This window comes from Opisthocomus hoazin, chromosome 8 (genome assembly GCF_030867145.1).
Source record: "Opisthocomus hoazin isolate bOpiHoa1 chromosome 8, bOpiHoa1.hap1, whole genome shotgun sequence".
Taxonomy (NCBI): domain Eukaryota; kingdom Metazoa; phylum Chordata; class Aves; order Opisthocomiformes; family Opisthocomidae; genus Opisthocomus; species Opisthocomus hoazin.
The window spans coordinates 60,733,568-60,761,449 of NC_134421.1; the positions used below are offsets into that span (position 1 = coordinate 60,733,568).

General features: G+C 38.9%; 1 protein-coding gene across 7 annotated transcripts in view; it reads right to left on the bottom strand.

The window, feature by feature from the left end:
• The window catches only part of GSAP (gamma-secretase activating protein), a 48,088-nt gene that overhangs the window by 12,157 nt on the left and 8,049 nt on the right, over positions 1-27,882 (bottom strand). For 2 of the 7 annotated variants that reach the window (XM_075429457.1, XM_075429460.1), the window contains 22 exons: positions 27,663-27,719; positions 26,926-26,995; positions 26,449-26,505; positions 26,236-26,324; positions 25,760-25,829; positions 24,649-24,695; positions 23,230-23,334; positions 22,238-22,297; positions 21,520-21,563; positions 19,872-19,957; positions 15,273-15,350; positions 12,877-12,954; positions 12,309-12,401; positions 10,810-11,027; positions 10,491-10,560; positions 9,699-9,781; positions 8,990-9,043; positions 4,940-5,065; positions 4,467-4,522; positions 4,014-4,045; positions 2,271-2,332; positions 584-679 (listed from right to left, as the gene is read on the bottom strand). In XM_075429457.1, coding sequence (XP_075285572.1) covers positions 584-679; positions 2,271-2,332; positions 4,014-4,045; positions 4,467-4,522; positions 4,940-5,065; positions 8,990-9,043; positions 9,699-9,781; positions 10,491-10,560; positions 10,810-11,027; positions 12,309-12,401; positions 12,877-12,954; positions 15,273-15,350; positions 19,872-19,957; positions 21,520-21,563; positions 22,238-22,297; positions 23,230-23,334; positions 24,649-24,695; positions 25,760-25,829; positions 26,236-26,324; positions 26,449-26,505; positions 26,926-26,995; positions 27,663-27,719 — 1,731 coding nt within the window. Of the gene's footprint in view, positions 1-583; positions 680-2,270; positions 2,333-4,013; positions 4,046-4,466; positions 4,523-4,939; positions 5,066-8,989; positions 9,044-9,698; positions 9,782-10,490; positions 10,561-10,809; positions 11,028-12,308; positions 12,402-12,876; positions 12,955-15,272; positions 15,351-19,871; positions 19,958-21,519; positions 21,564-22,237; positions 22,298-23,229; positions 23,335-24,648; positions 24,696-25,759; positions 25,830-26,235; positions 26,325-26,448; positions 26,864-26,925; positions 26,996-27,504; positions 27,612-27,662; positions 27,720-27,794; positions 27,849-27,882 lie in introns of those variants that run through there. The other 5 variants (XM_075429456.1, XM_075429458.1, XM_075429461.1 and 2 more) reach the window with 5 other exon arrangements.

Here is a 27,882-nt window from a genome sequence, read left to right on the forward strand (position 1 = left end):
TTTCTTAAAAGTTTCTCTTAAGAGGATGAAAGGCAGAAAACCAAGAATTTGGAAAGAAAATTCTCACTGTTGTTTACATGGGTTTCTTCAGACAAAACTGTCTCCTGTTACACTCACAAAAAGCCCACTGAAATCAACATGTAGCAGTAGTGATGATTTACCCTCATGTTATACTGTCATGAAATCTTTTTTTCTTAATTTGCATTTCCCCTCACGGCACTTTTATTATTCAAGACATGCAACAATTTATTTTACCTTAAACAAAATGGATCTAAAGACCATTCTTTCAATTTTCAGCATGAGTTCACATTTTCACTTCTGGGAATAGCCCATATTTGTACAAGCTGTAAAGGGAACTGCTTCTTCTGTATTCTGAGTGACCAATATAACTCTTTTTAGTATTACATAAGTATTATCACTTCCTTTATCAATATATACAACATTAAGCAGAAAAATATGGTTAAACATCTTAAAAACAATCTCCTTCCACCAAATAGGTGCTATATACACACAATACATACCCAAGACCCTGCCCCTCCAAACACACTCTTGCTTACAATAGTGACTATGAAATCAAACTAACCAGGTTTGCAACATAGTCCAAAACTACTTGGTCAATCTTCTTTTTTCCTACATACTGTAGATGTCTCATAAGGTGATCCTTTAGCTGAGCAACCATCTAGAAAAAAAAGCCAACAATTCAGTGTCCTTGTGGCATCTTCAAAAAGATGCAAAAGCTCCCGCAGGTGCAGGGCCCAATCAAAAGGCATTAGCACAACAAAACATTTTCCTGTTACAGAATTCCAGTTCAGAGTGAGATCCCAAGCTACCGCACAATCTCGCCGAATTCAACAGCAGATCTAAATAGTCAAAATGGTCACTTGGTGCAAATTCAGCAAAATGAGTGCTAAGTTGAAGTTTCAATGACATTGAAGAGAAAAAGCTTACAGTTCTTACTCCTCTCTGGGGGAAGCCAAATGAAGAGGGTGAAAGAAGGATTTTAACATGAACATTGAATCCTGAGAATGTAAGTATTTATTCCTTACAAATAAACCTGAGGGATTTTATGACAGAGAAAAATAGCACAAGTGCAGTGTGTGGTAGTAGCCAAGAACCTGAGAAGCTGAGTGATTACAGGCAACTTCAGGTTAAACATTAATTGTAAAGTCTTTAAAATCAGGTGTTTGTTACCATGCAGTCCATGCCACTCCTTACCCTCTCCTTTTTGAAATACTCCCTGACCTCACATGGCTTCTGATCACAACTCAAGTCCATGCTGGTTTTTCGCTGAGAATTACTATGAAGTGTTACTTATTTCAAAGGTCAGAGAAAAACTAAGGCAAATAAAAACTGTCTCAAGCAGTTCACAAGTAGATTAATCTCAGCGTGTCAGGACAGCAATACAGGTATCAGGAAAGCACGGAGAAAGGACAGCAATGACCTGTTTTTTTGGATCTGAATAAACTGCAGGGAACAAACATAGAGAAGCTTCAGAGAATGAGAGGCAAAACTTGGAACTAAGGGGGCAAGACTGTAAAGAATGAAAATTCACCTTAAATTTGGACAGATAGCACAATGTTTATATGCTCTTCACAGATGCAGTACTGAGACCTGCCAGTGCATGCTAAGAGTTTTATCTGGTTTTAATAGTGAGAGAACCAGAGATAAGCAAAGATGTGTATCTAGACAGAGGAAGTGCAGGTAGGGATTTGAGATGGGATTTATTACCCAGAAGCATAAGGATGGTAGATCCTTTGGGGACATCATCAGTGAAAATAGTGCAAAAGAAGAGAGGATCTCAGAATAGCCACAGCAGTCCCAGAAGTGAGGCAGAAGAAAAAGGAGACGGTAAAAAGTGTTCAAATGAGGAGCAAGAAGATCTGTGATCTTCTCTTTGAGGGAAGCAGTGGGTGGGGAATTCACCTATACATGTTTTCAGGATGTAAAGTAGCCCAAAAATAACTGACAGATTAACATGAACTTCAGGAGGATGGAATAACAGTTTCTAGGCAAAGAAAAGTTATATTGTGAAAAAGCATTTTGACAAACCAACTTTCTGTTGCTGTTTTTCCCCTATGCCTTATGATATCATGACCTGTTAAGATGGTATCACGATATCATGACTATGAACTCTAAAACTTAGGAAATACGATGTTTGTCCCATAGCTACTTTGAGCGAGCTTCCACTCAGCACTGGAACTTGTAAGCTTATTCTTTACATTTGTTGAGGCTGTGCGTCCTCTAGCGCACACTGTGACAAAAGCACATACCAGTCCCATTAGTAATTGCTGCTGATAATCCTCCTCTTGAAAGAGAGGTACTAGCCTTTCCTCTGAAATAAACAGAGCAAGAATCGTTCAAGGACATGACGCTACAGAAATACCACAAGATTTCACTCAGCTTCAAAAGTACTTAGAGATATAAACAAACAAACAGAAGTTGTGGTTTGATCTACTCACCTACAGAACTAAGGCAGTGAAGAATCAAGGACTGCATAAGAGAACTGAGAAATGGAAAATAACCCTGTATTTGCCATCTTCTTCCTCAAGTGCTTAACATCGAGGACAGAGGAACACAAGCCTACCACACCACTTTACACTTCATTTGCATTACTCTTTGATACTTAAATAACAGTTATCACAGTGTGGTGATTCAGTAGAGCAAATAGGCACAGAAAACCTTCTGCTAACACCAATGCAAATGCATATGCTATTTAGATATCACCATTTACAAACAAGCAAGCTAAAACAGCCACATGGGTTTCCCAAGGAAATGGTTAGACAGAAGATGAATACTCCACAGAATCATCTCCCACTTTCCTGGTTCTCTCCCATGGTCTGGCTGCTTCTGTTATTCAGATTTGCAGACCGCTGTGTAAAAGAACACAACTTTTCTAACTAAATAGAAGGAGGTTATAGTATCTATTGAAATTTAATACCCTGTATTTCCTACTCAGTGCTTCCTGTCTACTAACAGCAAAGGAAGAAAAACAATCTCCTATTTCATCACGCAGCATAAAAATCAAGTCAACATTTTACAGACCCAAGTGCTAAATTTTTACAAAGTTCTTTCCAGCCATCTTTGCTCACCTTGAAATATATTTACTCCACCACTTAGCAGCACAAAAAAAACTGTGTTGCTTGATTTTAAAGGATCTGAAGAAAAATCTACAGGGCAGATTCACTACATTGATGCTTGTTACTGGCTGGCAGCTATCTAGAAATTCTCTAGTAACAGGTAAACATCTGACTTCTTTATCAATAAGCACCTTTGGAAAACATGAACTTGAGGCTAGCAAAATTGACACAAGGTCCCTCAAAGTCAAAGCCCATAGCAATAATCAGCAGTGGTGCAGATGACCAGTGTTAGGGGCTGCAAACAAATGCACTGAAAATTCTTTGTAATAAAAGGAGTAAGCAGCATCTAGCTCAGCATCATTTCACAGCAGTGGCAGGGCACATAGAAGGAACTGAAGAGTGAACAGCAGACACATAATTTGCTACCAAATTCAGTTTTACTTATTTGTGACAGAGGAACTGAGCATGACAAAACCTCAAGTATTCTTGGTCTAGGGAAATTCATTACATGTCTGCTTTCTGGATACCATGATTTTTCACCAGCCATAATCTCCTACTATACACAAGTTCTAGAGCTGCAAAGGCAGCTCTAAGTGGACAAGACTCAGCAGTTACATCATGTCATTGATACTCTGCCTCCAGGAGAAAAATCCTGAAGAATAAATCCTTAGGCAGACAAAAGTTTGCTGCTTTATGTTGTTAGACCCAGTATGAAGTAGAAATTTTATTTTCAAGGGTTTCCCAGGCAGTACATGATCTTACCACAACTATCAGAGAGAAAGTTTTCATCTAATTTAATAATTGCTCATCTTCATGCCTCAAACTTTTCTGTGCTGAAAACACACAAAGCAATTTACTTTTAGCCAACAACAGCTAGAGGGAAATATCCTAACAGACCTTACACCTAAGGCCTACATCAAGACAAGTTTTACTTACCAGAGTCCCAAGTGTCCAGATGAGAAAGCACCCTGGGGTTCGAAACAAAAATCAGCTTGTTTCATATGCATTACTCTAAAAGATTTTGTAAGGACATTAAAAGCTTAAATGAACCTTTGATCTTTCAAAGGCAGCTGAAGAAATAAAAAAACTGTACATGTGACTACATTTAGTAAAGATTTTAAATCACATTAAAAAAATTCTATCTGTCTGGGTTGCATACGAATAACTCTGCACGTCTACCACAAATTCCCTAGCTCTAGAAGCCTGGGTATTTCACATCATGCTGTAGTGACTACAAGGATTCCAGTAATTGATTTTCAGCTGGATAATCTTGTTTAAAGTAAAAATACCTAATCAAATACCTCATCAACTAATTGAATGGCACATTAAAGCCTTCAACACACTTCAACAAAATAAGAAAGGGTAAATATAACAGAAAACAGTACCTACTTTTTGGCATTTTCAAAAATATTCCTCAAATACGCTGTGCTGCTTCTCTCCCCTCTCTGTTTTTTAAACAAACAAAAATCCCCAAATGAACAAAATAGAAGGCCACTTAAAATACTCTCTAGTAAAACACAGATGAGAAATTAAGCTGGTTTTCCTTTTGAATGGAAATAACGTGTAGCGGTGTGTCAACCCACCTTCCAACTACCCATGCTCATAGGCACTCGCATATCTAACCTATATAACAATACAGGTACGTGCAAGCTCTGCTTTTCTTTAGCTTCTTGCATTATTTTAACAGAGTAAGATTTACAGACAACCACCTTAGAAGTAAAATGACTGCAAATATTTGCGCTTCTCAATCAGATTCACATTTCTTCATCCTCAAAATAAAAAAGCTAACTCTTCCGTGTTTGGCCTTAAAACATCCTCTTCCGAGGCAGTTCTGGAGACTGTTTCAGTGCATGCATATTTACCTCTTCTGAAAGGTTACGCCATTCCCTCCTGAGCACATTATTGTGGTAATGCAAGTGTGGCTCTGCATACTTCACGCTCTCCAAGTTTGAGTTGAGTTTCTCCCAGAAGCCTTTGGAGTTTTGGAACTGCAAAGTATTGCAGGGAAAGCATGAATACAGGCTGCACTGAAAGAAATACCTAATCTCCCTCCCACTAAGTAATTGGAAGGAACTGTGATTAATGCAGCTGCATAACAATCTAAGTGAAAAAAGTTAAACAAAAGCAGTCACGCTATTTTTTCCCAGTACTTTTATTTCCTTGATTTGACAGCAGATGTAGCACTTACTGAAACGTGAGGTCAAGATTTGGTGCCTATAATGCAGATACTTTGCCACCTTAGGATCTTTTTAACTCACTGGAAGAAACGAGTGCTTCTAGATTATAATTCATGTGACCTATTTCAGATATTTGGGATGGCAAGAACTGCACCACAGACTACGCTGGCCATATTGTCTAGATTTTGCTGACTGTAAAAGGAGCCTTAGGCAACTGACTTAGATGTAAATGTTTATATTTGGTCAAATAAATTCCATTCTGGGTTTTTTGTAGTTCCAAATAGAGGAACGCCGCCATGGCCCCGGCAGCTGCAGGCTGCCACTATTTTCAAGCTGCTTCAATACTTACGTTTGCGAATATCCATTTGCCAACCTCAAGTAACAGTGCCTCATCCCAGAAAAGAAGCAAAACCCAAACATTTCCAAAGCAATTCTAAAACCTTTGACTCTAATGCTGAAATTAATTTAAACTCAGCTGTGAACAGACAGGAGGAAAAAACCCAAACAAACACACACTGGTTTCCTGAGGTAGTTCTTGGACTGGCTACAAAGATTTGAAGCCGCTGTTTATAAAGGGGAAGCGATGTGATCACTGCTGAGGAAGAGATGAGATTAAGGAAATTCTTTTTGGCAGTTTTAAAAAACAAGATGGTACTAGCTGTTCTTGCCCTCATTTATATACATTTACCTTCCCATACAGACACTACAGTAGTGACATTTGAAGGAAAAGAAGTTTGAGTTCACAATATTCCTCCATCTTTCATTAACATGTTGGATTTTGCTCTCTCTCCCCTACTTTTCTAAAATGACAGTAACTTTAGAAGAAAACATCAGAAGCCTTTAAAAGCACTCCCTACTATAAACTACAATTTGCCAAGGAAAATAAATTGCAGAGACTCAATTCTGCCAGCTATTTCCCTCTTGTTGCCAGTGCCAATTGTCACTTTCTTATTGTAGCTCCAGCAGAGAAAAATAAGTCTCCTTCTTGCTTCATGGTAAGTTATATTTAGCAGCTGGAAGCTAGGAGTGCATACGGCACCATATGTTCACCCTGCTGGAGCTAACTAACAAGATCTACAACCTCCTACTGCAGTAGTCTGCCTAAATGTTACCAATATAAAAATCAGAGAAATATCACGAATATAGCGTAAGGGTATCACCTAGTGACCAACTGATGCAACTGCGACAGCACCACCACTGCAAAACTGCATGCAGACCACAATGGATTTTGTTTGATGAGCGGCAGGAGGGAACAAGAATATTCTTTCATATATTGAGTCTGTGACAGGAAGTGGTAGACTTCAGAATTAAAAGCAGACACCACTGAAAACCTGCACTGTATTAGATCTCATTAAAAAGTCAGAAGTTTAAAATAAAGGATTATTTTAATCAAATCTGTTATTTCTTGAGGATTGTCAGGGCAAGGACTAGAAAGAGACAGCTTCTTCGTCTTGTATGGTGTTTACTTTGCAGACATTTCTGAAGAATCAGGAATTAATACCTAAGCACGAACATCTAAAAGACATTGTATTACCAGAAGTCACAGCAAGGCCTTAGGTTGCAATCCACGAAAAGCTCCCATGAAGCCTTTCATAAGTAGTGTGTTTTTAACTGAAGACAAAGAGAGCTCTCTGCTATACCCCTCTGAAAGGATTCAGGGTGACAATGACCTTTGAGAGGCACACGTCTTCTCTGGGGGAACTGCAGGGCTCTGCCTCCCCAGCAGTGAAGGTATTCAGCCAGCCGTGTAACTGCGGAGCTGCACAGGCAGCTGCTCCCCAGACCATCACTCTTCACCCCAGCGGCTCAGCACTACGTGCGGGAGGGGCTGCCTCCTCCTGTGCTGATCTCTCTGACAAGTGCTTGCACTACACATCTTCACTCTTCTCCTGGACCTCCTCCCATTTTCTCCCCTTCTTCCTCCTGCCCCTTCCTTCTCCCCATCTGATCAAGCCTATATGCACCCCTTCAAGTTTAGTTTCTGTGTTTAAAAAGGAAAAGAAAAATAATCAGACTCATTAACTACAATCCTTATGTAAAGCTTTTTGACAATTCAACTCTGATTGTTCCCCCTTTCTCACAGACTCCCTCCATATGTCTTGCTGAACAGGAATTCAGTGATAAAAATACACCTGTTACCCAAAAGCACCTTTTTTTTTTGTGAATACATAGCCCTCCCAAATGCCCTCAACAATTCACAGGCTTGAGAACTCCAAAAAGCTTCTCTCAGCAACAACCCACCTTTGTTTCTGTGAAATGCCATAAAATCTTTGCAAAAGAAATACTACTTGTAGGACCAGATTTGCTACCAGGGTCTGACTTCTGATGCCAAGAACACATACCAACTGAAATCCCAACAACTGACCAGTGGAACTCGAGCCATGGTGGGTTTGTGTCACTGGAGTGGTGCAATGCAACCAAAGCACTAAACCTTACCCTGTCTATCACCATCTTTGTCCTCACTCAAGAGTCAGAGCAATTTGCAGTCAAAAGTAGCAGGAAATATTTGTCTTTAGTTCAACTCTGACCTTTTCTATCTGTTTAGATTTCAGACAGAAATAGGAAATGAGTTCCACAATCAGGAAGCATAGCTCCTAAAGGCATTTGCCCCCACGGGCTTGAGGTTCAATCTCAGACAAATTTAAGGCCTGCTAACTTTGACCTCAGTGAATTACAGGGATTATCTAGCAACAAATTTTCTCAAGACCTGATTTTCCCAGGTGTCCCAGCTCTCAGGGCAGCCTTCCCAAACAAAGCATGCAAAGCCCGATTCCCTGACAGCAGGCCTTGAATCTGTAGCAGCACAGCTGTGATGCACTGTTGCGGATTGAGTGAACAGTGCGTAATTTCACTAATTTTAAAAGATTTTGTGAACGCTGAAGTTTTATGAGCTCATTATAAGCACGGGGGAGGAAACAGAGTCTCACCCCTTTAAAGCTCTGCGTGAAACAATATTGTCATCTATACAGAGTCTACACCTATGCGTTGCTGGTACTGTTGGGCTCAAGCTTTGACTCCTCACATTAGCCCTCCACAACAAGCTGCTTATTAAAAGCCTCATTCAGATTTTGTAGGGTAACACTTACGAAAATTTCAAGTATTTCTCTAGACTGCAACTGAGGGAGTGGAATGGAAGATGGGAAGACTTATTCATGTTGTGTTCAATGGAAAGTACAATTTCCTACCCAAACAGCATGCACTCTCCCCATCCAGCTCACCACCTTTTCCAGGCTGTGCAGGCATTTGCCTAGATTTAGGCAGCCAAAGCCCTGACATCAGTGCAATCACAGGATGCTCTGGACAAAAAGTGAGAGGGTCATGAACCACTGGTATCAATGGCAGCACAATGAAATATCCTTCCAAGTGGACATATGTACAGATATGCCGAAGTCCTACACATCTGTTGTGCCAAGTTTACCTCCAGCTAATGAAGTCACAAAATGAAGAGGTATCAATCAAATCTAAGAAGAATTAATTCTCAGAGGACCTTCCCTGTTTAATGGAAGAAGTGTCTTCAGAGCAGGGACAAAAATACATCTTGGAGCTAGCAAAACTCGGTCTGAACAGCTGCTATTTTAGTAAACGCGTGAGATGCTTCAAAGAGGGCAATTTTCTGTTTACCTCTGTTTTTGGATAGGGCTGTGGGGACACTGCTGTGTTAGTATTAAGCACACCTCTACCCCACAAAAAGCTCCTAACCTGCAAATATGAACGCAGTTTTATACTGGAACTTACCTCCAACACAGGTAGAGAAATAATGTCTGTTGCACATGTTACTCCAGGGATAATCTATAAACACAAATTATAAGAATATAAATAATTTAGCACAAAACATGGACCTCTTTGGGTATCTAAGTGAATCTCCGTTACCTGTTTCCTTTGTGAAACTAGCTAGCTAACAAAAACCATGCATTCAGTTTTGTCAAAAAGAAACATGGAAGATGTTTCTCCTATTCATCTCATACAAAAAAAGACAATATATTAGAACAGTGTCACATCAGAGAAATTAAAACAAGTTCTTTACTCTAACTGTAGGGTCTTGACTAAGATTATTTTACTTCTGCAAATTTACTCATAAATCTTAACTTTACTGACACTGTTTGTCTTGGAAATAACAGCATGATTTTGCTGATTAAATGTATTCTGCATTCATTATAAACCTAATATGATATGCAATAAATTAATCTTATCATGAAAACAGAGATTTAATCATCTGTTCTATTATAGTAACTGCTCTTGTTCTATAAATATTTTTATTTGTTCACAAAAAATAGGAATCATGGAAAACACCACTAAGGTTAAGACTTGACAAAATAAAACTGGCATAAAGCATAGATATGGATTTAGAGCATGTCTGTGCAAGGCACACAAGTTAAACGTTGTATGAAAGGAGAAAAAAATAGACTCCCTCTAGCTATAATTAAAGTACCAGCTGTTATCTTACCCCAATCCAGTCAAGCAGTGATGTGTAGGGCAGAAGTTTATCCAGGTTGTGAGTTTCTGGACACATTCTGCAGTATAGGGAGGCTGAATGCAATGCAAAAAGATTTATAAGGGCAAGATTGTATAAACTATCAGTTAACAAGAGTAGGTTTCACGGTCAGTTCCTTATCTAACACTTTTTTAGGGACAAATCCTGCTGCTGTCTCTGAAACAGCTTCCTCCATGGTGGAAATGGTCCCATTCTGTGCACAAAAGGAGGAAGAGAAGTCCAGATGGCTGCAGGGCCGGGTCAGCTGCTTGGCTACAGCTCAGCGTTGCAGGGGTCCTTTGTACAAAGGTTCAGGGCACAGGACATGCACTGGCTAGGCTGAGCAATCAGCTATTAGAAGAGAATATCATGATATGCCAAATTCTTATGAAAAAATGGTTTGGGCTGGGCTAGAGGAGATTTGTTCCTTTGCTCCAGTCTCAATTATTTACATCCCAGATATCCAAGACACGACCCAGATGGCGAGTTTGCTCTCCAGTGACCTAAAATAATAGTAAATCTATTTGTCCCATTAGACAGAAGAATGCATTTGAAAAGTATTACTGCCAATCTGATTTTGAGAGACCTACGGATCTTCTAAACTACTGATACTGTCCTTAATAGCACAAAATGCAGATCAGTTAACACAAATCATAACCAAAAAGTCTGGAAAGAAGAGAGTCAAGTTTGTGACACTGTGGCTTCTCCCTAATTCACAACTGGGGTATGCAGGAAAATTCAGCATGCGGGAAAAGAAATACCTACCGATGATAAATTCTTGAATGGGGTCAAAAGAATGACATGTTGACAGGTTGTCAGAAATCCACCAAATAATCTGTCAGAACGAGAACAGGGGAGTTTGTTGTAACACTTTGCACTAAGTAGTGATACAGAGACAAATATTTTCAGGACAGGGTTGACCAATAAAGCAGTTGGGCCACCCAGGCGATAAGCCTGTTGGCACTGCAAAAAGGTACATTTGAATCAGGATTTTTCTTCTTTGGCTGGTATCATTCATGCCCTAACCCTGCTTTGTCCAAGACAACAGTCACTGAAAAAATGTACAACAAGGATCTTTTCCCACCTGCATTTCCCAGTCTTCTGTGTGTCGGAAGTGCAACAGAGCACAATGCAGAGCTGCCAATCTCTCGCTGTCTCGTTTGCTGTTCTGTAGGAACTGTAGTAAGGAGCTGTCACTGATGCTGATGGCATACATACTTCCTTGGTGGCAATCTAAGACTGTTGACATGAGTGGGGATCGGATGGAGCAGTTCTGCAACATGTCAATTCTTGCATCCTCACCTGAAGAACATTGGTTTGAGAATAAAATGGACTAAGAACATAAAAACTGGCTGCTACCAGTACTTCTCTTAAGACTCCCAGGTCCCCAACAGTAAGAAACAGTCTGCCTCTTGTACGAGCTGCCCAGGTATTATGCTGAAGAGGAGGAGGAATGGTGCTGGCTGGGTATAGCAAGTAAACGTGGAGCACAGTCCATACTCCGTTCTCTCCTTCCCTTCTGCTGAAGCAGAGAAGGTGTACAGATTCAAGGCTCACAGTGCTGTCATAGGACAAATCGGAGTACATAGGATGGAACACAGAAGGGCACAAGGCTAGATACAGATAGAGAATTACACTGGAATTAGCACCTAAGCATATCAGTACAGTTCAGAACAGCTCACATGCAGAATCAGGGCACAAACTTGTGTTGGTGGACCTCTTGCCATCAATCCCAATGGCCAGAACAGAAAGGTTCTGCTCTATGATTACTGATTGCAGCATCAAACCAAAACCACTTTATTTATGCTACTATTAAGGATCACCACCACAGTACAGTTGGTTTCCAGACCCTTTGCACTACAGAAATCAGGCCCACCATACAATAGTGATGCTTTCCACTCATTTCTAGCAGAACAGTATTTCATTACTTGTACACAACAGGTATTGGCTTCCTGTGATGCTGCCCCTGCACCAGTTCCCACTACTTACCTCTCCTTCACCCAATCAGAAGAACAGATTTCTGTTTTCAAACAAAGGCTCCCCACTTCCAAAAATAACCCACTTCCCATAAAGATGTGTTTGTTGGAAATGAAATAACATGCCTCTCAGATGAGACACTAAATCAAATTGCATCAGCCTGATCAGGTGAAGGAAACACAGATTTCCTCTCCCCACACCCTCCAAACATACACATTTCGAGCAACTCAATTGGAGGAAGGAAATGTAAAATCAAATTTACATCTTCATGTGAAATTTGACAACAGTGGAGGACTGAGAAGCATGTGCAAAGATGGGGGAAGGGAAACTATGAAACCAAGGCAAAGAATTTCAAATTCAGTGAAAGGTCTTCTTCCATTTCATAACAAGCTAGAAGTACGCAACAGATGAAGTACAAAATGTCACTTCAGATTCTCTTTTAAAAATTGAAAATGACAAAAATGCCATTCTTGTTTTTTCAATCTCTCTCTCTTCTTCAGAGCACTGTGCAATAAAGCAAACATGGAGAAATACAACTTTTACCTAAAGAGATTTGAACAAGTTTCCACTACAATAAAATTGCTTCAAGCAGCAGTCTTACTATACCTGTCAGAAACAAACTATAGCACAGCAGGTCAGGATGCTGAATATTCAGGAGGTGCAGGAACTGGCCAGGCAAATAAGCAGCCACATAGTAGTCTATTTAAAGAAATAATAGTGGTCAATTTAGCACTTGTTCACTTATTTGCTTTAAGAGGCTGTTTCACATGATTCTCATCTTGGCCCACTTCTCTCTGATGGAATTGATTATATCTAGGAAATATAAAAGGAGTTAATTAAAAGCTGCTGTTAACACAGGAAACACTGGCAATACATTTGGGTTTCCAGGGGAAGATTCAAGAGGCTTGAGACACTCAAGGGCTCAGCAGCTGATCTCCAGAGAAGATTCTGAGGCAATTTCAGAGGAAGTTGCTTACTACTAGTGAGGTATTGCAGTAGCAAATGCCAAATATAAAAGTTAAGCAAAAAAAACGCAGCAAAATAACACAACTACTTGAAGTAAAAAAAAAAAAAAAAAAAAAAATCCTTTCCTTCTAGGGAAGTGTTAGCCATTTGTCTCCCTACTGGGAACAGAGAAAGGCAGTCATATAGGGAAATAACACAAGTAACCTACCAAGATTCATAAAAGCCACTTCCTTCAATTGATGAGATTCTGTTCTTTCTAGAGAAACTGTAAAAGTTTTGTTGTAACCTGGGGAAAAATAATAATATTTTTAAAAAACCCAAACAATAAACACCATCTTACAAGCCAAGTATGACTTCATAGCTAGAAACTTCAGCAGTGCCAATACACCCAAACAGGGATATTTTAGACTGTTTTACAGGCTTGTTTGCACAGATTTACTTCATCCTAAACAGAGCTGCTGCACACTTAGTAGACCTGCACCCACACAACGCAGTTCTTTAGTATGTGGAAACTGGCCATGCACTGCACAGCCTATGTTTGTGTTTAAAGAAGCATTCCATCCCAGAGCAAGCTTGTGTAAAAATACCTTCCACCCCCCACCCCCCCCCCCCCCAAAAAAAAACCCAAAACAAAAACAACAAACACAAGCCCTTCATGTAGCTGTGCTTCGCATTTTGGTGATCTTTCAACTGCTTTAGAGAACTTCCAATTTGTTTATCTGCATGCCCTATTGCTGCAATTCAGTTCAGCTCTGTCTAAACATAGGCTAACTTCAGACCTGCTGTGTTTGCATGGGCTTTGCATCAGCACAGCTGTTCTTTTATTCTAGACTTGCACCATACTTCTGGCATCCAGTACACACAGAGCTCTCAAACTTCCTCAATCTCTGAGAAAAGCTGAAGATTAAAATAACTAAGGAGACAAAGACTGGCATCCAAATGTCCATGCTGCAATATCCTAAAGACTGAACGGTGTCACAATCAGGATGCTACTTCACAGTGCATGAAAATTCAAGATAAGACAATAGATCCACTATTTACAGGACCACCAAGGAAAAAAGCAGATCATGAGCGATGCTTCAGCCACTCACCCAGGCCACTGATTCCTGACCCTAGCAGACAGAAATGCCATATCTATGCTGCTAAAAAAACAGAAAAAGGAGACCTCCAAGTCCAACAGCAACACTACAGATGAAGGGGTATCTAAACCAAATAGTTTTTCACACAGGACACTGACTGATGTTTGCTTGCCAGGAGACAGTGTACTCATGATCACCACCCTGTTACTTGCCTGCAAGCACATGCAAGCTAATACCAGCACTGCAGAATACACCTGCAACATCGTCACTTTTGTGTTTATGCTACATCAAGTGACTGTGGGGACCTGCTTTAACTGGGGGGGGGGAAGAAGGGGGAAGAAGCTTCCTTCACAGCTTACAGATGCTGCAGCACAGACTGAACTCCTTATTTGGCTCTAAAATGTGGCTTATGGACCTGATATACCACTGCTCCTGGGTCACCTCAGGACGTGTCTTAAAATTCTCTCGTACAACTGATGAATCTTACATGAATCCACAAACAGCTCTGCACCAGACAACTCATTTCATGAAGGTTATTTCAGATGCAGCTGGTCGATGTCACCATATTTATCCTCAGTTTCTTTCTGGTACAGATAGGGATGTACATGGGCCATGGTTGGCTCCAAGCAATGCAACCACCCTTCAGCTACACAGCAAGCACACCTAGGGAAATCAGCCCTTCACCGCAGTACAATGCGGAGTGCTGCCGCACCCAGAATGGATTTTTCCAATTTGTTAATGCCTTCAAGCATACAAAAAAGCAGTTCATTCCATCCCACAATGTTCCAGCAGCAAAGCGACATGTTAGTGCAGCTCTGACACATGAAAAGTTCCCTGACATGAGAAAGCAAACACTTAAAGTAAAACAGAGGTATGCTGTCCACTTGAATATGGTTACTCCACACTATGCAGCTTCTCAATTGAGCAATAACTCGCCTCTCTCCTCCATGTATCACATGAGAAAGCTCTTGCTAATGACAAATTTTGCTCTGATTAGAATAAAACAATGTTCTTCGTTCTTTTCAAGAAAAAAAAACAGGTCTTAAAATTAAGAGCTAGAGTGCCACTTACATAGCAACTATTCTTATAGTCAGTGGGTGTTGCACCTCTTGCCGTGAAAACAACATGTTGAACTGGAACTCTAAACAGGCATTCAAACCAAGAGCTGTTGGCTCTATTTCCCATACAAATGCCTTATGGCATAAGTACAACACACCTGCAAGCTCCCACAGATTTCACTGATGTTTGTGCTCAGCACGCCGGAAAGCCTGGCTAGAAATAAGGGACCAAATTAATAGCCACTCATGAGGCCACTGGTTTGAAGATACTTGCTCAGCATCAGGCAGGAAGTCTACAGCAGGAAAGTCAACTTTGCAGCTAAAGGCAGCTGCTGTCTTTAAACACCAGCCACAGTAGTTTATTGTCTGCAGACTTTGGTAGTTATTTGTTTCGCAAGGCATTTTGTGATGCTTTCAGCAAAGTGACAGTCTCCAAAATCAAGTATAACTTAACAGGTTAATCTTACCTTTATGTAGAAAATATATGGAGTATGTTATTTCATCAGGAGTATCAGAGGCTAGACTATAACACACACACAAGCCTCCTAAAAAATAAACATAAAAGGAAAAGAATATTGACTTGTCCATCTGAATACCTAGACATCTTTACGCTGCACAAAAATAAAGCAAGACTGTTTCAAATTAGAAACTAATCTCTCAAAAAAGGTAAAGATTACAGAAATATATATTACATATCTCTAACCATCATTTACCTAGCAAAACACAAAATAAGAGAGAACAGAGGAGGCAATATGGCATGATGGAAACCTGAGTTCTGACACGGCCAGTTCTTCTCTTCAGAAGTACACTTTTAGCCCTTCCAGCAGAAATCATGCTTGCACCCAGAAAACTGATCAAGCCTTGCTCTCCACAGACTGCCTCAGTCTCTCAACATTTTATGTTCAGGGACTGTCAAATATGCACAGAACAAGACAGTAAAATACAGTTTGTTTGCTTTCTAAGTAATTTCATATTGGCAGCAGCATGATACACTACTAGAGCTTTCTCACACTAGAAATGATAGTCACTTCTCCCCTTTCCAGCCCAGAGAGACATTAATTCCTTTTTTAGGAGAAAAGTCAGTCCTTGGCACAAGCTTACTTCAGCCAAGGTACTCTCTGTAGGAATGCTGCCCGCTCCCAGCCTAATTCTAAATCAGACTGATAGACTGTTTTGACTCCATTGGATGGTAGCCCTCCCTCCATCTCTTATAAAAACTTTAATCCACTTATTCCGATGCTTTGGCATTCATGTTAGAAACAGCTTCCAAACCACACTATCCCAATACAGTTGGGAAAGCTGGGCCACAACTACGACCATTCACCTTTTACCTTTATTGAAAGTTTATCACTTAAAAGAAAAAAAAAAGGTAATACTGATACAGATACTCTTCTGTAAAAAAAAAAATGTTTATGGATACAAGCTATACTGAAAAAGGCACAAAATAAAGGTTTATCTATACAAGGTATACAGAAAAAGGCACAGAACGGAAAAAGCACAAGCACAAAAAAAAGCACAGCTATCAAGGTATTTTACTTCATTAAATGCCTCATACTTCAGACCACAGGGCTGTACCACAGCTGTGATACAGATATGGCTGAGGCACTTCACACTTCTGGGGAAGGTAAATACTTTCTTTTGAGATGCATTTTTTTTTCTGCTTATTCTTAGCTGATTGAATATTGTTTGATACAGTTTTGCTTGGATATTTGAGTCATTTAGACAACAGACAAGGCATTTTACCAGAGCACTTGGCATCTTTCAGAGCATGCATAGTTCTGAAAGTAGCAGCATCAGGACTCATGAGGAAGCCTGGAAAAGGTCCAGCAACCCACAATGCTGTTTTATTATCAACAGCTCTCTTCCAACGCTGCAAATTTCTTTCTTGTATGCTGGAGGCTAGTGTACACACCGTCCTGTAAATTGCACAACATGCAAATGAGTCTGTTCAGCTTGACGTGTCAGTGGGTACATATGCAAGCTGATCACAAAAACAGTGGCTATGGGGACTATTCATAGGACTTGCATTCTTCAACTCTAGGATACTAGTCCAAACGTTAACAAACTGAACTACAAACAACAGAAAACATCAAATGGTGCTTCGTTAATATAGACAGAAACGCAATAGATCAGCAAGTGTCCAATCAATGTTACATCTGATACCACCTTAGCAATCCCACTACAAGTGCCAGAGACTGAGAATACAAGACAAATTCCTTTCCTACCCTTACCAGTGCTCTCTGCAAATCAGAGCTGGGGTGCATGGATGCGAGGAAAGCCTGTTATCCTATTGCACCTGTATGGTATGTGTTTTATGCAAAGGCAGAACCAAGTCTTCTACACTACCCATTACAAAATCATTTGCAAACAGTAAGAGCTGTAGCTAAATGCCACAAGGCGAGAAGACTCACGTGAAGATACATTTGGATGGACTCATCTCTTCAGAAATAAAAGGGAAAAAACATCTCAACCACAACTAAATGAAAAAGGGGAAGAATTTAAAAATCAGGTTCTACTCATACAGGGTAACAGTGAGTTACCACATTCAGCAGAACTAGGGAATCAACAATTACAACTCTGCCACTTGATAAATAAATGTTATACCACTGAAATTGTAAGAATCTCCTAAGAAGACATGAAGTTTTCCTAGGAAACTTTAACTTCAAATTCCTCTTTTCTGTTCATGCAGAACCACACCTCAACATGGCATACCAGTGTCACAATTCAAATATGACACTGCACCATGGCATTTTGTTTAGTTGTACTGGCTCAGGAGTGACTTGCTTACCTAACTTCAGCCATCCAGGCATCTCTCATTTAGACTCCTGTACAGCAAATGAAGAAATACAGATAGAAGCAATCATCCTCTCGAGATGCCTATTTTTCTCTATAAATATAGGCCAGATGCATAACTTTTAGGCGGGTAAAGCTGGGTGATGGTAATCCAGGGTTTATGTCATCTTACTGCCTGCATTTTTTCAATACCAAGCAAATTTAACTGAAAAGTACTTCTAAAGCACTAAAAGAAAACATAACAGTCCAGTGTTGTTTAAATAACCACTGATTTCTAGATAGACAAAGTTAATTCTAAGAGTAGAACTGTTTGATCTCAGCTAATCTAGAAGTACATAGGGGGGTTTTCTGGAGACATTTTGTCCATGCTAAATATAAGGAACAGGGCTACTTTTCTTCTACCGCAAAGTTTGAGAAAGGAAGAGTGATTTCATTCAGAGCACAGATTGGCAGTAGCCAATAACAGTTTTATTAAATGGGAAATTGCATGGAATATTCCATTTTGAAGTTATGCCAATTATTCTTTGCCAGAGATGTCCGAATGGTACAAATAGGGATATCAGCACTAATAGTTGCATCATGCTAGCAGTTCCACAGAAGGCATCGTCTGCGCCCCAAAGAGCCTGCAGTCCAGTTTTGTAAACCACACAAACAAGAGGCAGAAAAGCAAACTTTAGTGGGATTACCCCTAGCATTCTTTGACAACTAGATATGGTCTCAGCGCCCAAACCATTTGCTTCAAATTGTCAGTTACTGAAAACGGGTAGTGCAAAACAATCTTCAGTTTCAAACAACATTCAGTGAAAAGCCACACACAATTTCAATTTAGGAAGTGCAATTGTCAAATTATGTGTTTTACATTAAGCGCAATGAAAAGTGCATGTGAAAGGTTCCACACAGAATTTAAACACTGTGCTGCCAGAGGGAAAAGAACATTTTACTTCAGGGTAATCAAACAACAGTTGTGTTGGAAAAAGACTGAATTTCATCCTAAACTAAAAGGAGGTGCTTCAATCTGAACAAACCCTAGAGAGTATAGGTTTAAAAGGAAAAATATATATACAAATCAATAACATTTTCCATTATTGGACAGGCTGTTTGTATAAGGAATACTTGGTCTTGCCAACAGAGAAAAAATACCCTAATCTACATTTGGTGGATAGAAACTTGGCTTTCTCTTATTTCTAATTCCTTCCCTCTAATCTTTGTAAGCGAGCTGTCTGCCATGGCAAGACAAAAATCCGTATAAGGAAACTGTATTTCACTTGATTTGCATTAATGGTAATTCCAGTGCAACTGGCAAACACCTCAGCAGCTCACCTGAGTGCACACAGTATGCCTGAAGAAGTGAGATGTAACGCCACTTCTGCAATATGCCATATCCCTATACAACTCTGTAGACTATTCAAAGGTTAATCCGACACCATCTCTACCTGGTGGTATTGTCTAATTTAGAAGCTGAAAATGCAATGCCTCTTGAGATCAGTTTTCAATTGAAAAAAGCTCATGGCATGCATGAGGAGACTCCTGAATCCTAAAGGTTTAAGGAACATTTTAGGGTTAAATTTAAGAAATCATATATATATTAAACTCTTAAGTATCACATACTAAGTTTAGTATCACACATTTCAACCTTCTAAGTATCACATACTAACAGAAATGTGAAGCTCTTGGAGTCTGTACTGCAGATGCCCCATTTACAGATGTCCACTCTGTAATACAATTTTATACTATGTCAGACATCCAGACAACAGATCTAGCCCAAAACGTTCCTTGAATTTATTTGCTAACACTTTTTTGGTCAGCTTTAACATTAAATTGATCCAATGTTATACACAACCATGCTTGGTACCAGCTGTGCTCTGAAACTAGCAGAAAATGCTACAGTGTGCTTAGACTGAGATATTTCACCATACAAGTGCATTATACCAGTTCTTTGAAGTTGGGCTGCCAGCAAATTTCTGGGTGACTTTTATTGTTGGTATTCATATATAAAACCCTATGTACTCTTCAGCTCAACTTGGAATGCAGCTTTCAGAAGGTAAAAAAACTTCATGAGAAAAATAGTGCATAGTTGCCTTCTCCCTCTCCTCACAGCTACCTGTCAAATATACCCTAAACAAATAAAAATCTCACACTCATACAAAAAACCCCACACAAAAAATACAGATATGTATAACATCTTATGAAGAAATTTAGTAACCAATTATGATTACACTGCATAATAATTACTAGTGGAGATCATTTTGACAGTATTTGTATTTATTCATTACCTGCTTTACTTGTAAAAACCTGCAGGTTCAAAGATTTAGATGCAACATCTTGGTCTTGAAAGTAATCATATCCAAAATTCACAAGTCTACGAGCAAATAAAGATCACTAAATAAATCACTTCTTCCTCCACAGTGATTCATCACAATGATCACGATAACAATCATTATGTAATCAAAACATACTAACTGAATTATAATCAAAAGTTCTCTAATGCAAGTTAATTAGGCTCAATGCTGTTAGAAATTAAAATCCCCAAACTGCACACTATTATCAGAAACCAACAATTTTGATTACACCTGCAAACTTCATATTCACTTACTGCAGCATTGTCCAACCATTCCTATATTTTGAAGTGAAAGCAAGTTCTGATGCAGTACTGGAAATCCAAACATTCATCACACCTGAGAACTCTAAGGCTTTGCAGCCTAACTCTACCATTCTTATGTCTGTAAATCTACAATTTATTCTGCAATTAAGCACACTAATTTCAGCAGAAATACTCGAAAAGGAAAGCACAAAATCACACTCACATGGAACTTGTTATACCATGACATTCTTTTTCAGTCTCATGCTGCCTGTGCTCTATTGGTTTTTCATAAGTTTAAAATCTAGAAGTGCCATTTTTGCCATGCAGAACATGCAACAGAAGATTGTAGTCAGTCTGCTTTGGCTTTTTGTTGTTGGGTTTTTTTTTGTTTGGTTGGGTTTTTTCCTGTAGGGATTTTCCTCTAGGTCTTCTGCAATACTTTTGAAAAAAATATTATAGCACTGAAGCTCTTGTAAGAGCTGGATTTTTTCAGTACTAACTGTAAGAGGACACATTGCCCATTTGGGGCAACCTGCATGTGCAGCAGCACCACACAGAGCCTCCTGCATAGCACAGAGACACTCTGAGAGCCACAGTTCAGGCAGGGTGGAACTCAACTGCCTCCAGTTACTGATATCTGATCTGGTTGCTTTGGTGGCCCTTTTCATTCACCAAGAGGCCCTTTAGCTGAAGACAGATGAGGATGAGATAAATTATGACTGAGAGTCAGACCATTCTGAGTAGTTTTTCCTCAGTTAAAAGGAAGCCTTAAGGAGACAAGCTCAGACTCAGCCATGTGCATGGTAGACACAGACAGCATCAGATGAATCTTAGCATTTGAAAGCACAGGCTGCCTGGGCATAGCATGCTGGAGAAGAAAAGAGTATAGGCAGTGTCTCACAGGCTATGAAAAGGAGCTACTGGTCTGGTTAACTGTCCAGTAAGACATGTCACAACAACTAAAAACGGAGAGCTTACCTTCACAGGAATGTTGACATCACCACTATGACATGCCCAAGATTAAAACAAATTAATTTAAATAGGTACAGAATACCCAGAGGAAGGATGGTTTAACCTGCAGCTAGCTCTTCAGACAAGTAATTTTTAAAAATGGCACCAAAAAGCAGTCAAGAATTAAATTACATTTTACAATTGACCCTGATGAAAGTGAAAAGAACTGGAGGTTTGGACACCGTGTTCGTATTATTCTTATGTTACAGTATCATGTAGACAACTACAAACAAAGATACTGTGGTTTGGACACAAATTTTACTTTGGTTTATATAACATTACCCTATATATTAAAAGGAATGCAGAACAAAACATTTAAAACTCCTTACTTTAATTGTGTGTCATTTAGAGAAATATCCAGGTGCGATTCCAGCTGTTAACCAAAAACAAAACAAAACCTGTTATTAAGTGAGGTCAGTATACTACGATTAATATTTCACCCCAGTAAAATGTGTTGAACTCACATTCTACCAGATTCAACTATTTGACAAAGTTTATTCATCCTCCTCTAATGCTTACAGTCACCTCCCAAAACATAAAACAGATTATTTAAGAAAAAAAAGAAAATGAATTTAACTTCCTGTATTAGAGCAAATTTCAGCCACTTGCACAAAAGCCTATTAATAATTACATGTTCAACAGTTGTAATTTTTATGTTCTGTTCTCTGCATTTTGGCCACAACAGATTTTCCTGTCTCCCTTAAAACTGACACAAAATTAGTGCATGGTTTCTTTATCCAGTGCATTTGGTAACCCTGCTTTTCAATACTTGAGTATAAGATCAGTATAATATCATGAATGTCACTTACTTCTGGGTCAGTATCTGTGCAATTCCACTGAAGTTATCTTACCATGGTACAATCTGAATCTGACTGTATATATTCTTTAAAAGAATATAATGTAAAAAAAAAAAAAACCAAACCACACACAGAAAAACAAAACCCAGATTTCCTCTACAAATGTTCCAATAATAGAAGACACTCTGTATCAGTGCCTGCACCACATAATTACAACCAACCACTGTATAATAAAAAACTAATGACTTACTATTGAGTTAAAATTTTCATCAGGATAAAACTGGATACATTTTAAAGTACTCCTTGATTCCTGAAATTAAGAGGATGTGTTTTGTAACTGATAAAATAGAAAGCATATCATATAGGCTAAAAAGTGACTGGATAGTACACAGCATTTTACATGCTCAGCCTGCTTTGGTAACAAATACGCAGAAGACAGGGGACAAAAGAAGACTTTAAAAACCACATATAACCCCCCACAATAGCACTATGACATGCTTCCTTCCTGTCCCAGATCATTATCTGCCAATCATCTATAATTGCGTGGGCCCCCACTTGAAGCACAGCATTACATGTCTCACACACACACATTCTAGAAAGTTAAAATGTTTTCCATAACTACCTATACGGCAATAGGAACCGTATCTTATTTTGGTCAGTTCAAAAAGGTATCTCAGAAACAAAACAGGAATACATTGCTCCATCACAGTTCACTTCCTGTTATTTCCTAACACTCACGTACTTTCGCTGGCCAAGAAGAGTTAAGAAAAATAGATTTTCACATACGTAGAATATATCAAGTGCAAATAGTCCCTCAGTCAAAATGAACAAGCACACAAAAGTTTCAGCATTTCTAGCCAAGAACCTGCCCTCATTTGATTACCCAGTAAGTCTGTGCACAACGCACTCTCTAGATGTGAATTCTCTAGAACAGAGGCATTATATTCATGACAATTTTTGGCAGATTTAGATTCTTTTCAATAAAAGACCTTTTTAAAAAAGAAAATCTAACAAACGCACCCTTTTTTATAAAAAGCACTGAGACCACCAGTCTTCCTGCAATTTACTATGCACAAATAGCATTTAAGGCAAGTCTGGCTTTTGCTTTGGCTTATTTGAGGCAGGAACAAGATGGACTACTATAATGAAAACCAAAATCACGCTATTACTACCCCCCACACTCAAAACTTCACTGTCATGAGACAGACAGGAACAAAACTACTAGAACGACTTTCACCTCACCTTTGGAACAATGTAGAAGAGCCTTTGTTCCATCATATCCCATTGTGCCCAAATGAGATCATCTGCAACTCTGGCTCTTGGAAGCTGACCTGAGTTTTGAATCACCTAAAGGGAAAGAAAAAAAACATTACAGAACCTTATTTGACAACTTCTAATGATGATTACGCACAGTCTGTGCTTTAAAGAGAAAAGCAATGACAGAAGAGGTGCAAGTACTTAGATGCTTGGAGGGAATATGCTACCTAGCTGCAGAAGGTCCTCTTTTTCTGTGTGCAAGGTGCTCAGTTTAAAGAGCTCAGCACAGTTTTCAGGGCACACGTACTACCAAATGTTTTCTTTGAGATTTCCTTGCTTGCAAGAAATTCACCACTTAAGCTGCTCAAAGCAAAAAATTAGAAACAGACCGCACTGTTCATCATACAGAAAGGGGAGAGGAGTGAAATACCACAGTCAGTTCAGAGCCAGCTACGTTAATTATGGCAGCAAGATGCGTTAGCTCCAAAAGGGATTTCTATCGAAAGCCTCACCCTTTGGAGAGAGTACTGGCAGTAGGGAAAGAGCTGGAACTGTGGACAACTGTTGGGACTGTATAAATGCATTCTCGAATGACGTAAGGAGATTTCATGTCAACCAAAACAAATCTGCTTGTTAGAAGGACATTAGATTGCTTTGTTTTATTCTGGTTACACTCTTAGTCTTTACTCCACTACTGCAGTCTAGCATATAAAACCTCTCTGCTTTTAAAAGCAATGATAAACTTTGAGAAAACCATGAAAGACTTCAACATCACTGAAAATCAGGATCTTAATTTTTTCCTTCCAAGCCTACATTTGTCTCCAAAAAGCAAAACATTGTCTTTTGTCACACAGTTCTCTATTAGAAATATGTTTATTAAGTCTTTTAAGCAAAACATATACAAACAATTTGTTGAAGACAAATTCATGTTAAATTAATGAAAAAAAAAGATGAAGGGAAAGACACTAGAGCGTTCACAGTACTTGGAGTGTATCTAAGTTTAATGTCTTCTGTTTGTTTGTTTTTTAAAATGAATCCTTTACTGGGACACACAGACTCCCAGAAGGCAAAGTTAGGAAGGTGATTCTGCAAACGTTTTGAAAAGTTTAAAAATAAATGCACGCTATGTTTTATCCCGATTTCTAACATACAAACACATTCAGCAACAACAATAACAACAAAAAACAACAAAATAAGTAGCTTTCCTCACAGGTTACATGGTATACATTTTCTTCAGTCAGCTTCGTGGTAGGCTACATAAGTTGCCATACTATCAATACCTTCTTTAATATACTTTCTGTTGCCCACGGATAAAGCTACAAAAACATTTAGCTAAAATGACAGATGTTTAAATTTTCAATTAAAGCAAAAAACCCTCAGACCCCAAGATTTTTCAAGACTTACCACTTTGTGTTCTTCTTCTGCAACGTGAATGTCAAATTGTTCAATATCTTTAAAATACATTTAAAAAACATTACAAACATACATTTTTATATGCTTTTATACAGCTAATTAAACAATCTCACCTCTTATAATGCTAGCAGAACACATTAGGGCCAGGACAGTTCAACGCAGTGCATGAGGAAATCTGTGACACATGAACCCAGGTGCCTATGCAGAGACCTCCCTTCCTCTCCTGCGGCACGGCTGGCCTCAGCCATACCACCCTGTGGAAGCAGCTCTCTGCCCACATCAGCGCAGCGCCGTCGGGACGAGCGCTAAGCGAAATGTGCCAAACCAAGGCAAGGAGCACACTTCTAAAGAGCGCGCACGTGCAGCTGCACGCCTGTGCCTGAGACTACACGCTAGCCTTGTTTTACTTCCTAGCACAAATACCATCTCACAGTTCTTTCCCATGCAAAATCCCTAAAAGTTATTCGTAGTTTGCCTTGTGAAGGGTGCAAGATTCACCCAGCAGATGTTATAAATGTTTCTGATACAGTTCACAGCAGTATGTGAATGTATTAGGTGGTGAACGCTGCCCATCTAAGTCCAGCTACCCAAAGGTTGGTGTCTAGCTTCACAGAGAAGACAGGCCTCTCCAAAACGACAGGAAAAGCAATCTCGCTCTGTAAGACTGAAGGGCAAGAGGTATAAACAGCCTTTTCCAAGTGTCCACCTCTATTCACTCCCTCTCATTAGATCAGGCTGAACATGCAAAGTTAGCTGAATCCAAGGAACTACTGACCTATTCTTATCCCACTTTTCTCTGAATTTTTATAGGAAACTATCAAAGGCTATTGTAGCTTTTTTATAAATAAGGATGCCTGATGAATGCATGAACTAAGAAAATAACAGCAGTCAAAGCTGTATTTTTTTGCAATGTTAGCCATTCTGCTAACGTTGCAAAAAAATACATTAAATTCTACAGCTTTTGAAAGATATTCGGAATATCTAGAATAGCTCATGCCTTTTTTTCATTCGTTTTTTTCTAATAAAAGTCTACCAAAATGTAATCTATAACAATCACCTTAAAGTAAAAGAATGACAATGTACTTTCAAAATATTAACTCACATTTATCTTCTGAAATTAGCAAGAGGCGACTTTCTGTAGAAGTATTTCTGCCTTCAACCGGATAAAGAAACTAGACAAAGTTTCACAAAAGAAAATAGATATCAAAAGTGGTTTAGAACATTTATCTAGAATAGTTTTTTTAGCTGATATTTACATATTTTTAAATCAAGACAGGCACACTAATGATATTTAATTAATAAAAATAACTATTGTTACAGATTAATAGTCATCAATCACTATAATTGCAAGCTTCGGGGGATTGAAGAGAAATAAAAAAGTAGCCTTCATGTAAGAGAAATATTCTACATTAAAACATTTTATGAAGTTTCTAATTTTTTTGGTTCTATGAAGAAACACAAGCATGCTATCTCTGTAACAGTTGCAAGATGACACGAGATATTTCTGCACTCAACCACTTATTCTCTCTAGCACAGTGAATTTAAAAGGTTTATAATTAGATTGGTTGAATAATTTACCTGTACTCGAACACAGCTATCCACAGCCTTAAGGACCTTCACATTATTAATGGGATGAATTTCAATTAGCAAGGTTAAATACTTGGATACTGCAAAAAGAACAGGTTTTAGATAACACTCCTTTTTATACCCAATTTTGTTTTCCAAGCAGAAATTACATGGGAAAAAACCCACAATATCTCTAACACTATTAAAACAATCCACTTGTAGTACCTGACTGTAATAGCCGACTTACTCTTTCTTCCTCTGTATACTGATGGAAGCTGACCGCTACAGGGGAAAAAAAAGAAATCCAAAACAACCACAGTGAGCATGCATATTTGATATTAATCATATTAAACATTCTAGGAGAGCAAGAATCACAATTTTTTTACCAAAATTGTATCTGTTAAAGAAACAACAGAAGCTCTTCTAGATGTAGGAGGCATGTACAAATGAAGAAGGGGGAAGCGAACAAAGGACTAGTGTGTCTTAGATTTTTGTTTCAATAAAACAGCAATATCGTTACAGCTGTGTCTTTACGCTGTTACCTACATTATTTGGTGATGGATCCACTGAAATGCAGACTGCTGCGGGCAACATATGGGTCAAAACAGATTTCAGTAATTTTAGACCCAAATGTATTATCCTACTAAACCAAATCGTCTTTACCATAACACAAAAAAAAGTAAGGATAAAACACATATTTACCCAATAACGTCCTTTCATTGTTGACCGAACAACTGATTATGCGTAGATCCCTCTCAAACATATAGAGGTGCTATAGGGAAACACATTAATGCTAATAAATGACTTTTTTTTAACTATATAAAGAAAACCATCTAATTACTCCTCTGTAGGAAAACACTGCTGACCAGTACACCATTTTCATTTCTAAAGCAAATCATTTCATGGGCAAAAGAACCATATTGCAAGTCTCAGTTGTATCACTTCTCCTTTTTCTCATTTGTTTGTTTCTGACTGGTTCTTTCGAGCTCTATGTTGCCACTAGATCAGCACAGCAGACCTTTCTCTAAATGCAAAATTTCACTCATTTCATACTGTTATGGGGACATCTGCAAAGGTCTGTTACCATGACTCCAGCCACTGAATTTCAATACATTCAGTTTTACAATAATTTCTTACAAATGGCAGTACCAAACAGACTGAGGATGCACACATAACAAAGAAAACCCAAAACATTTACTTCTTAGTACACATGTTCAGTGTGGAGTGGAAAGGACTTGAACTGGTTGTTTAGAAATAAAGATTACAGACATGATGTCTTACTGCTCTCAAGTCATTCAGATCCAGTCATTCTCTGGTCTCTCCTCTGTTTCAAACAAGTATATACTCCTGAAGGACATAACATATTGTGTTGCAAGGCATCAAAATCTGAAACACTACAGCACTGTCTTCACCAGGGAGAAGCCTGGTATTGCTCTCACCTCATTTTGTTTAGTTTGAAGATCATACAATCCAATGTGAGTATTTCTCTGATTTCCCTATGGATAAAAACAAATTAGCACCAGCAATGTACATACATACAAAGTTAAAATTTGTCTTTATTTTTTTCCTACCTCCCTCTCCTCTTTCCTTGCCCCTTGACACACATCCTCACACACTTCCCTGCCCTGAGGCGAGAAAGAACAAAGATTTATGTTTTTT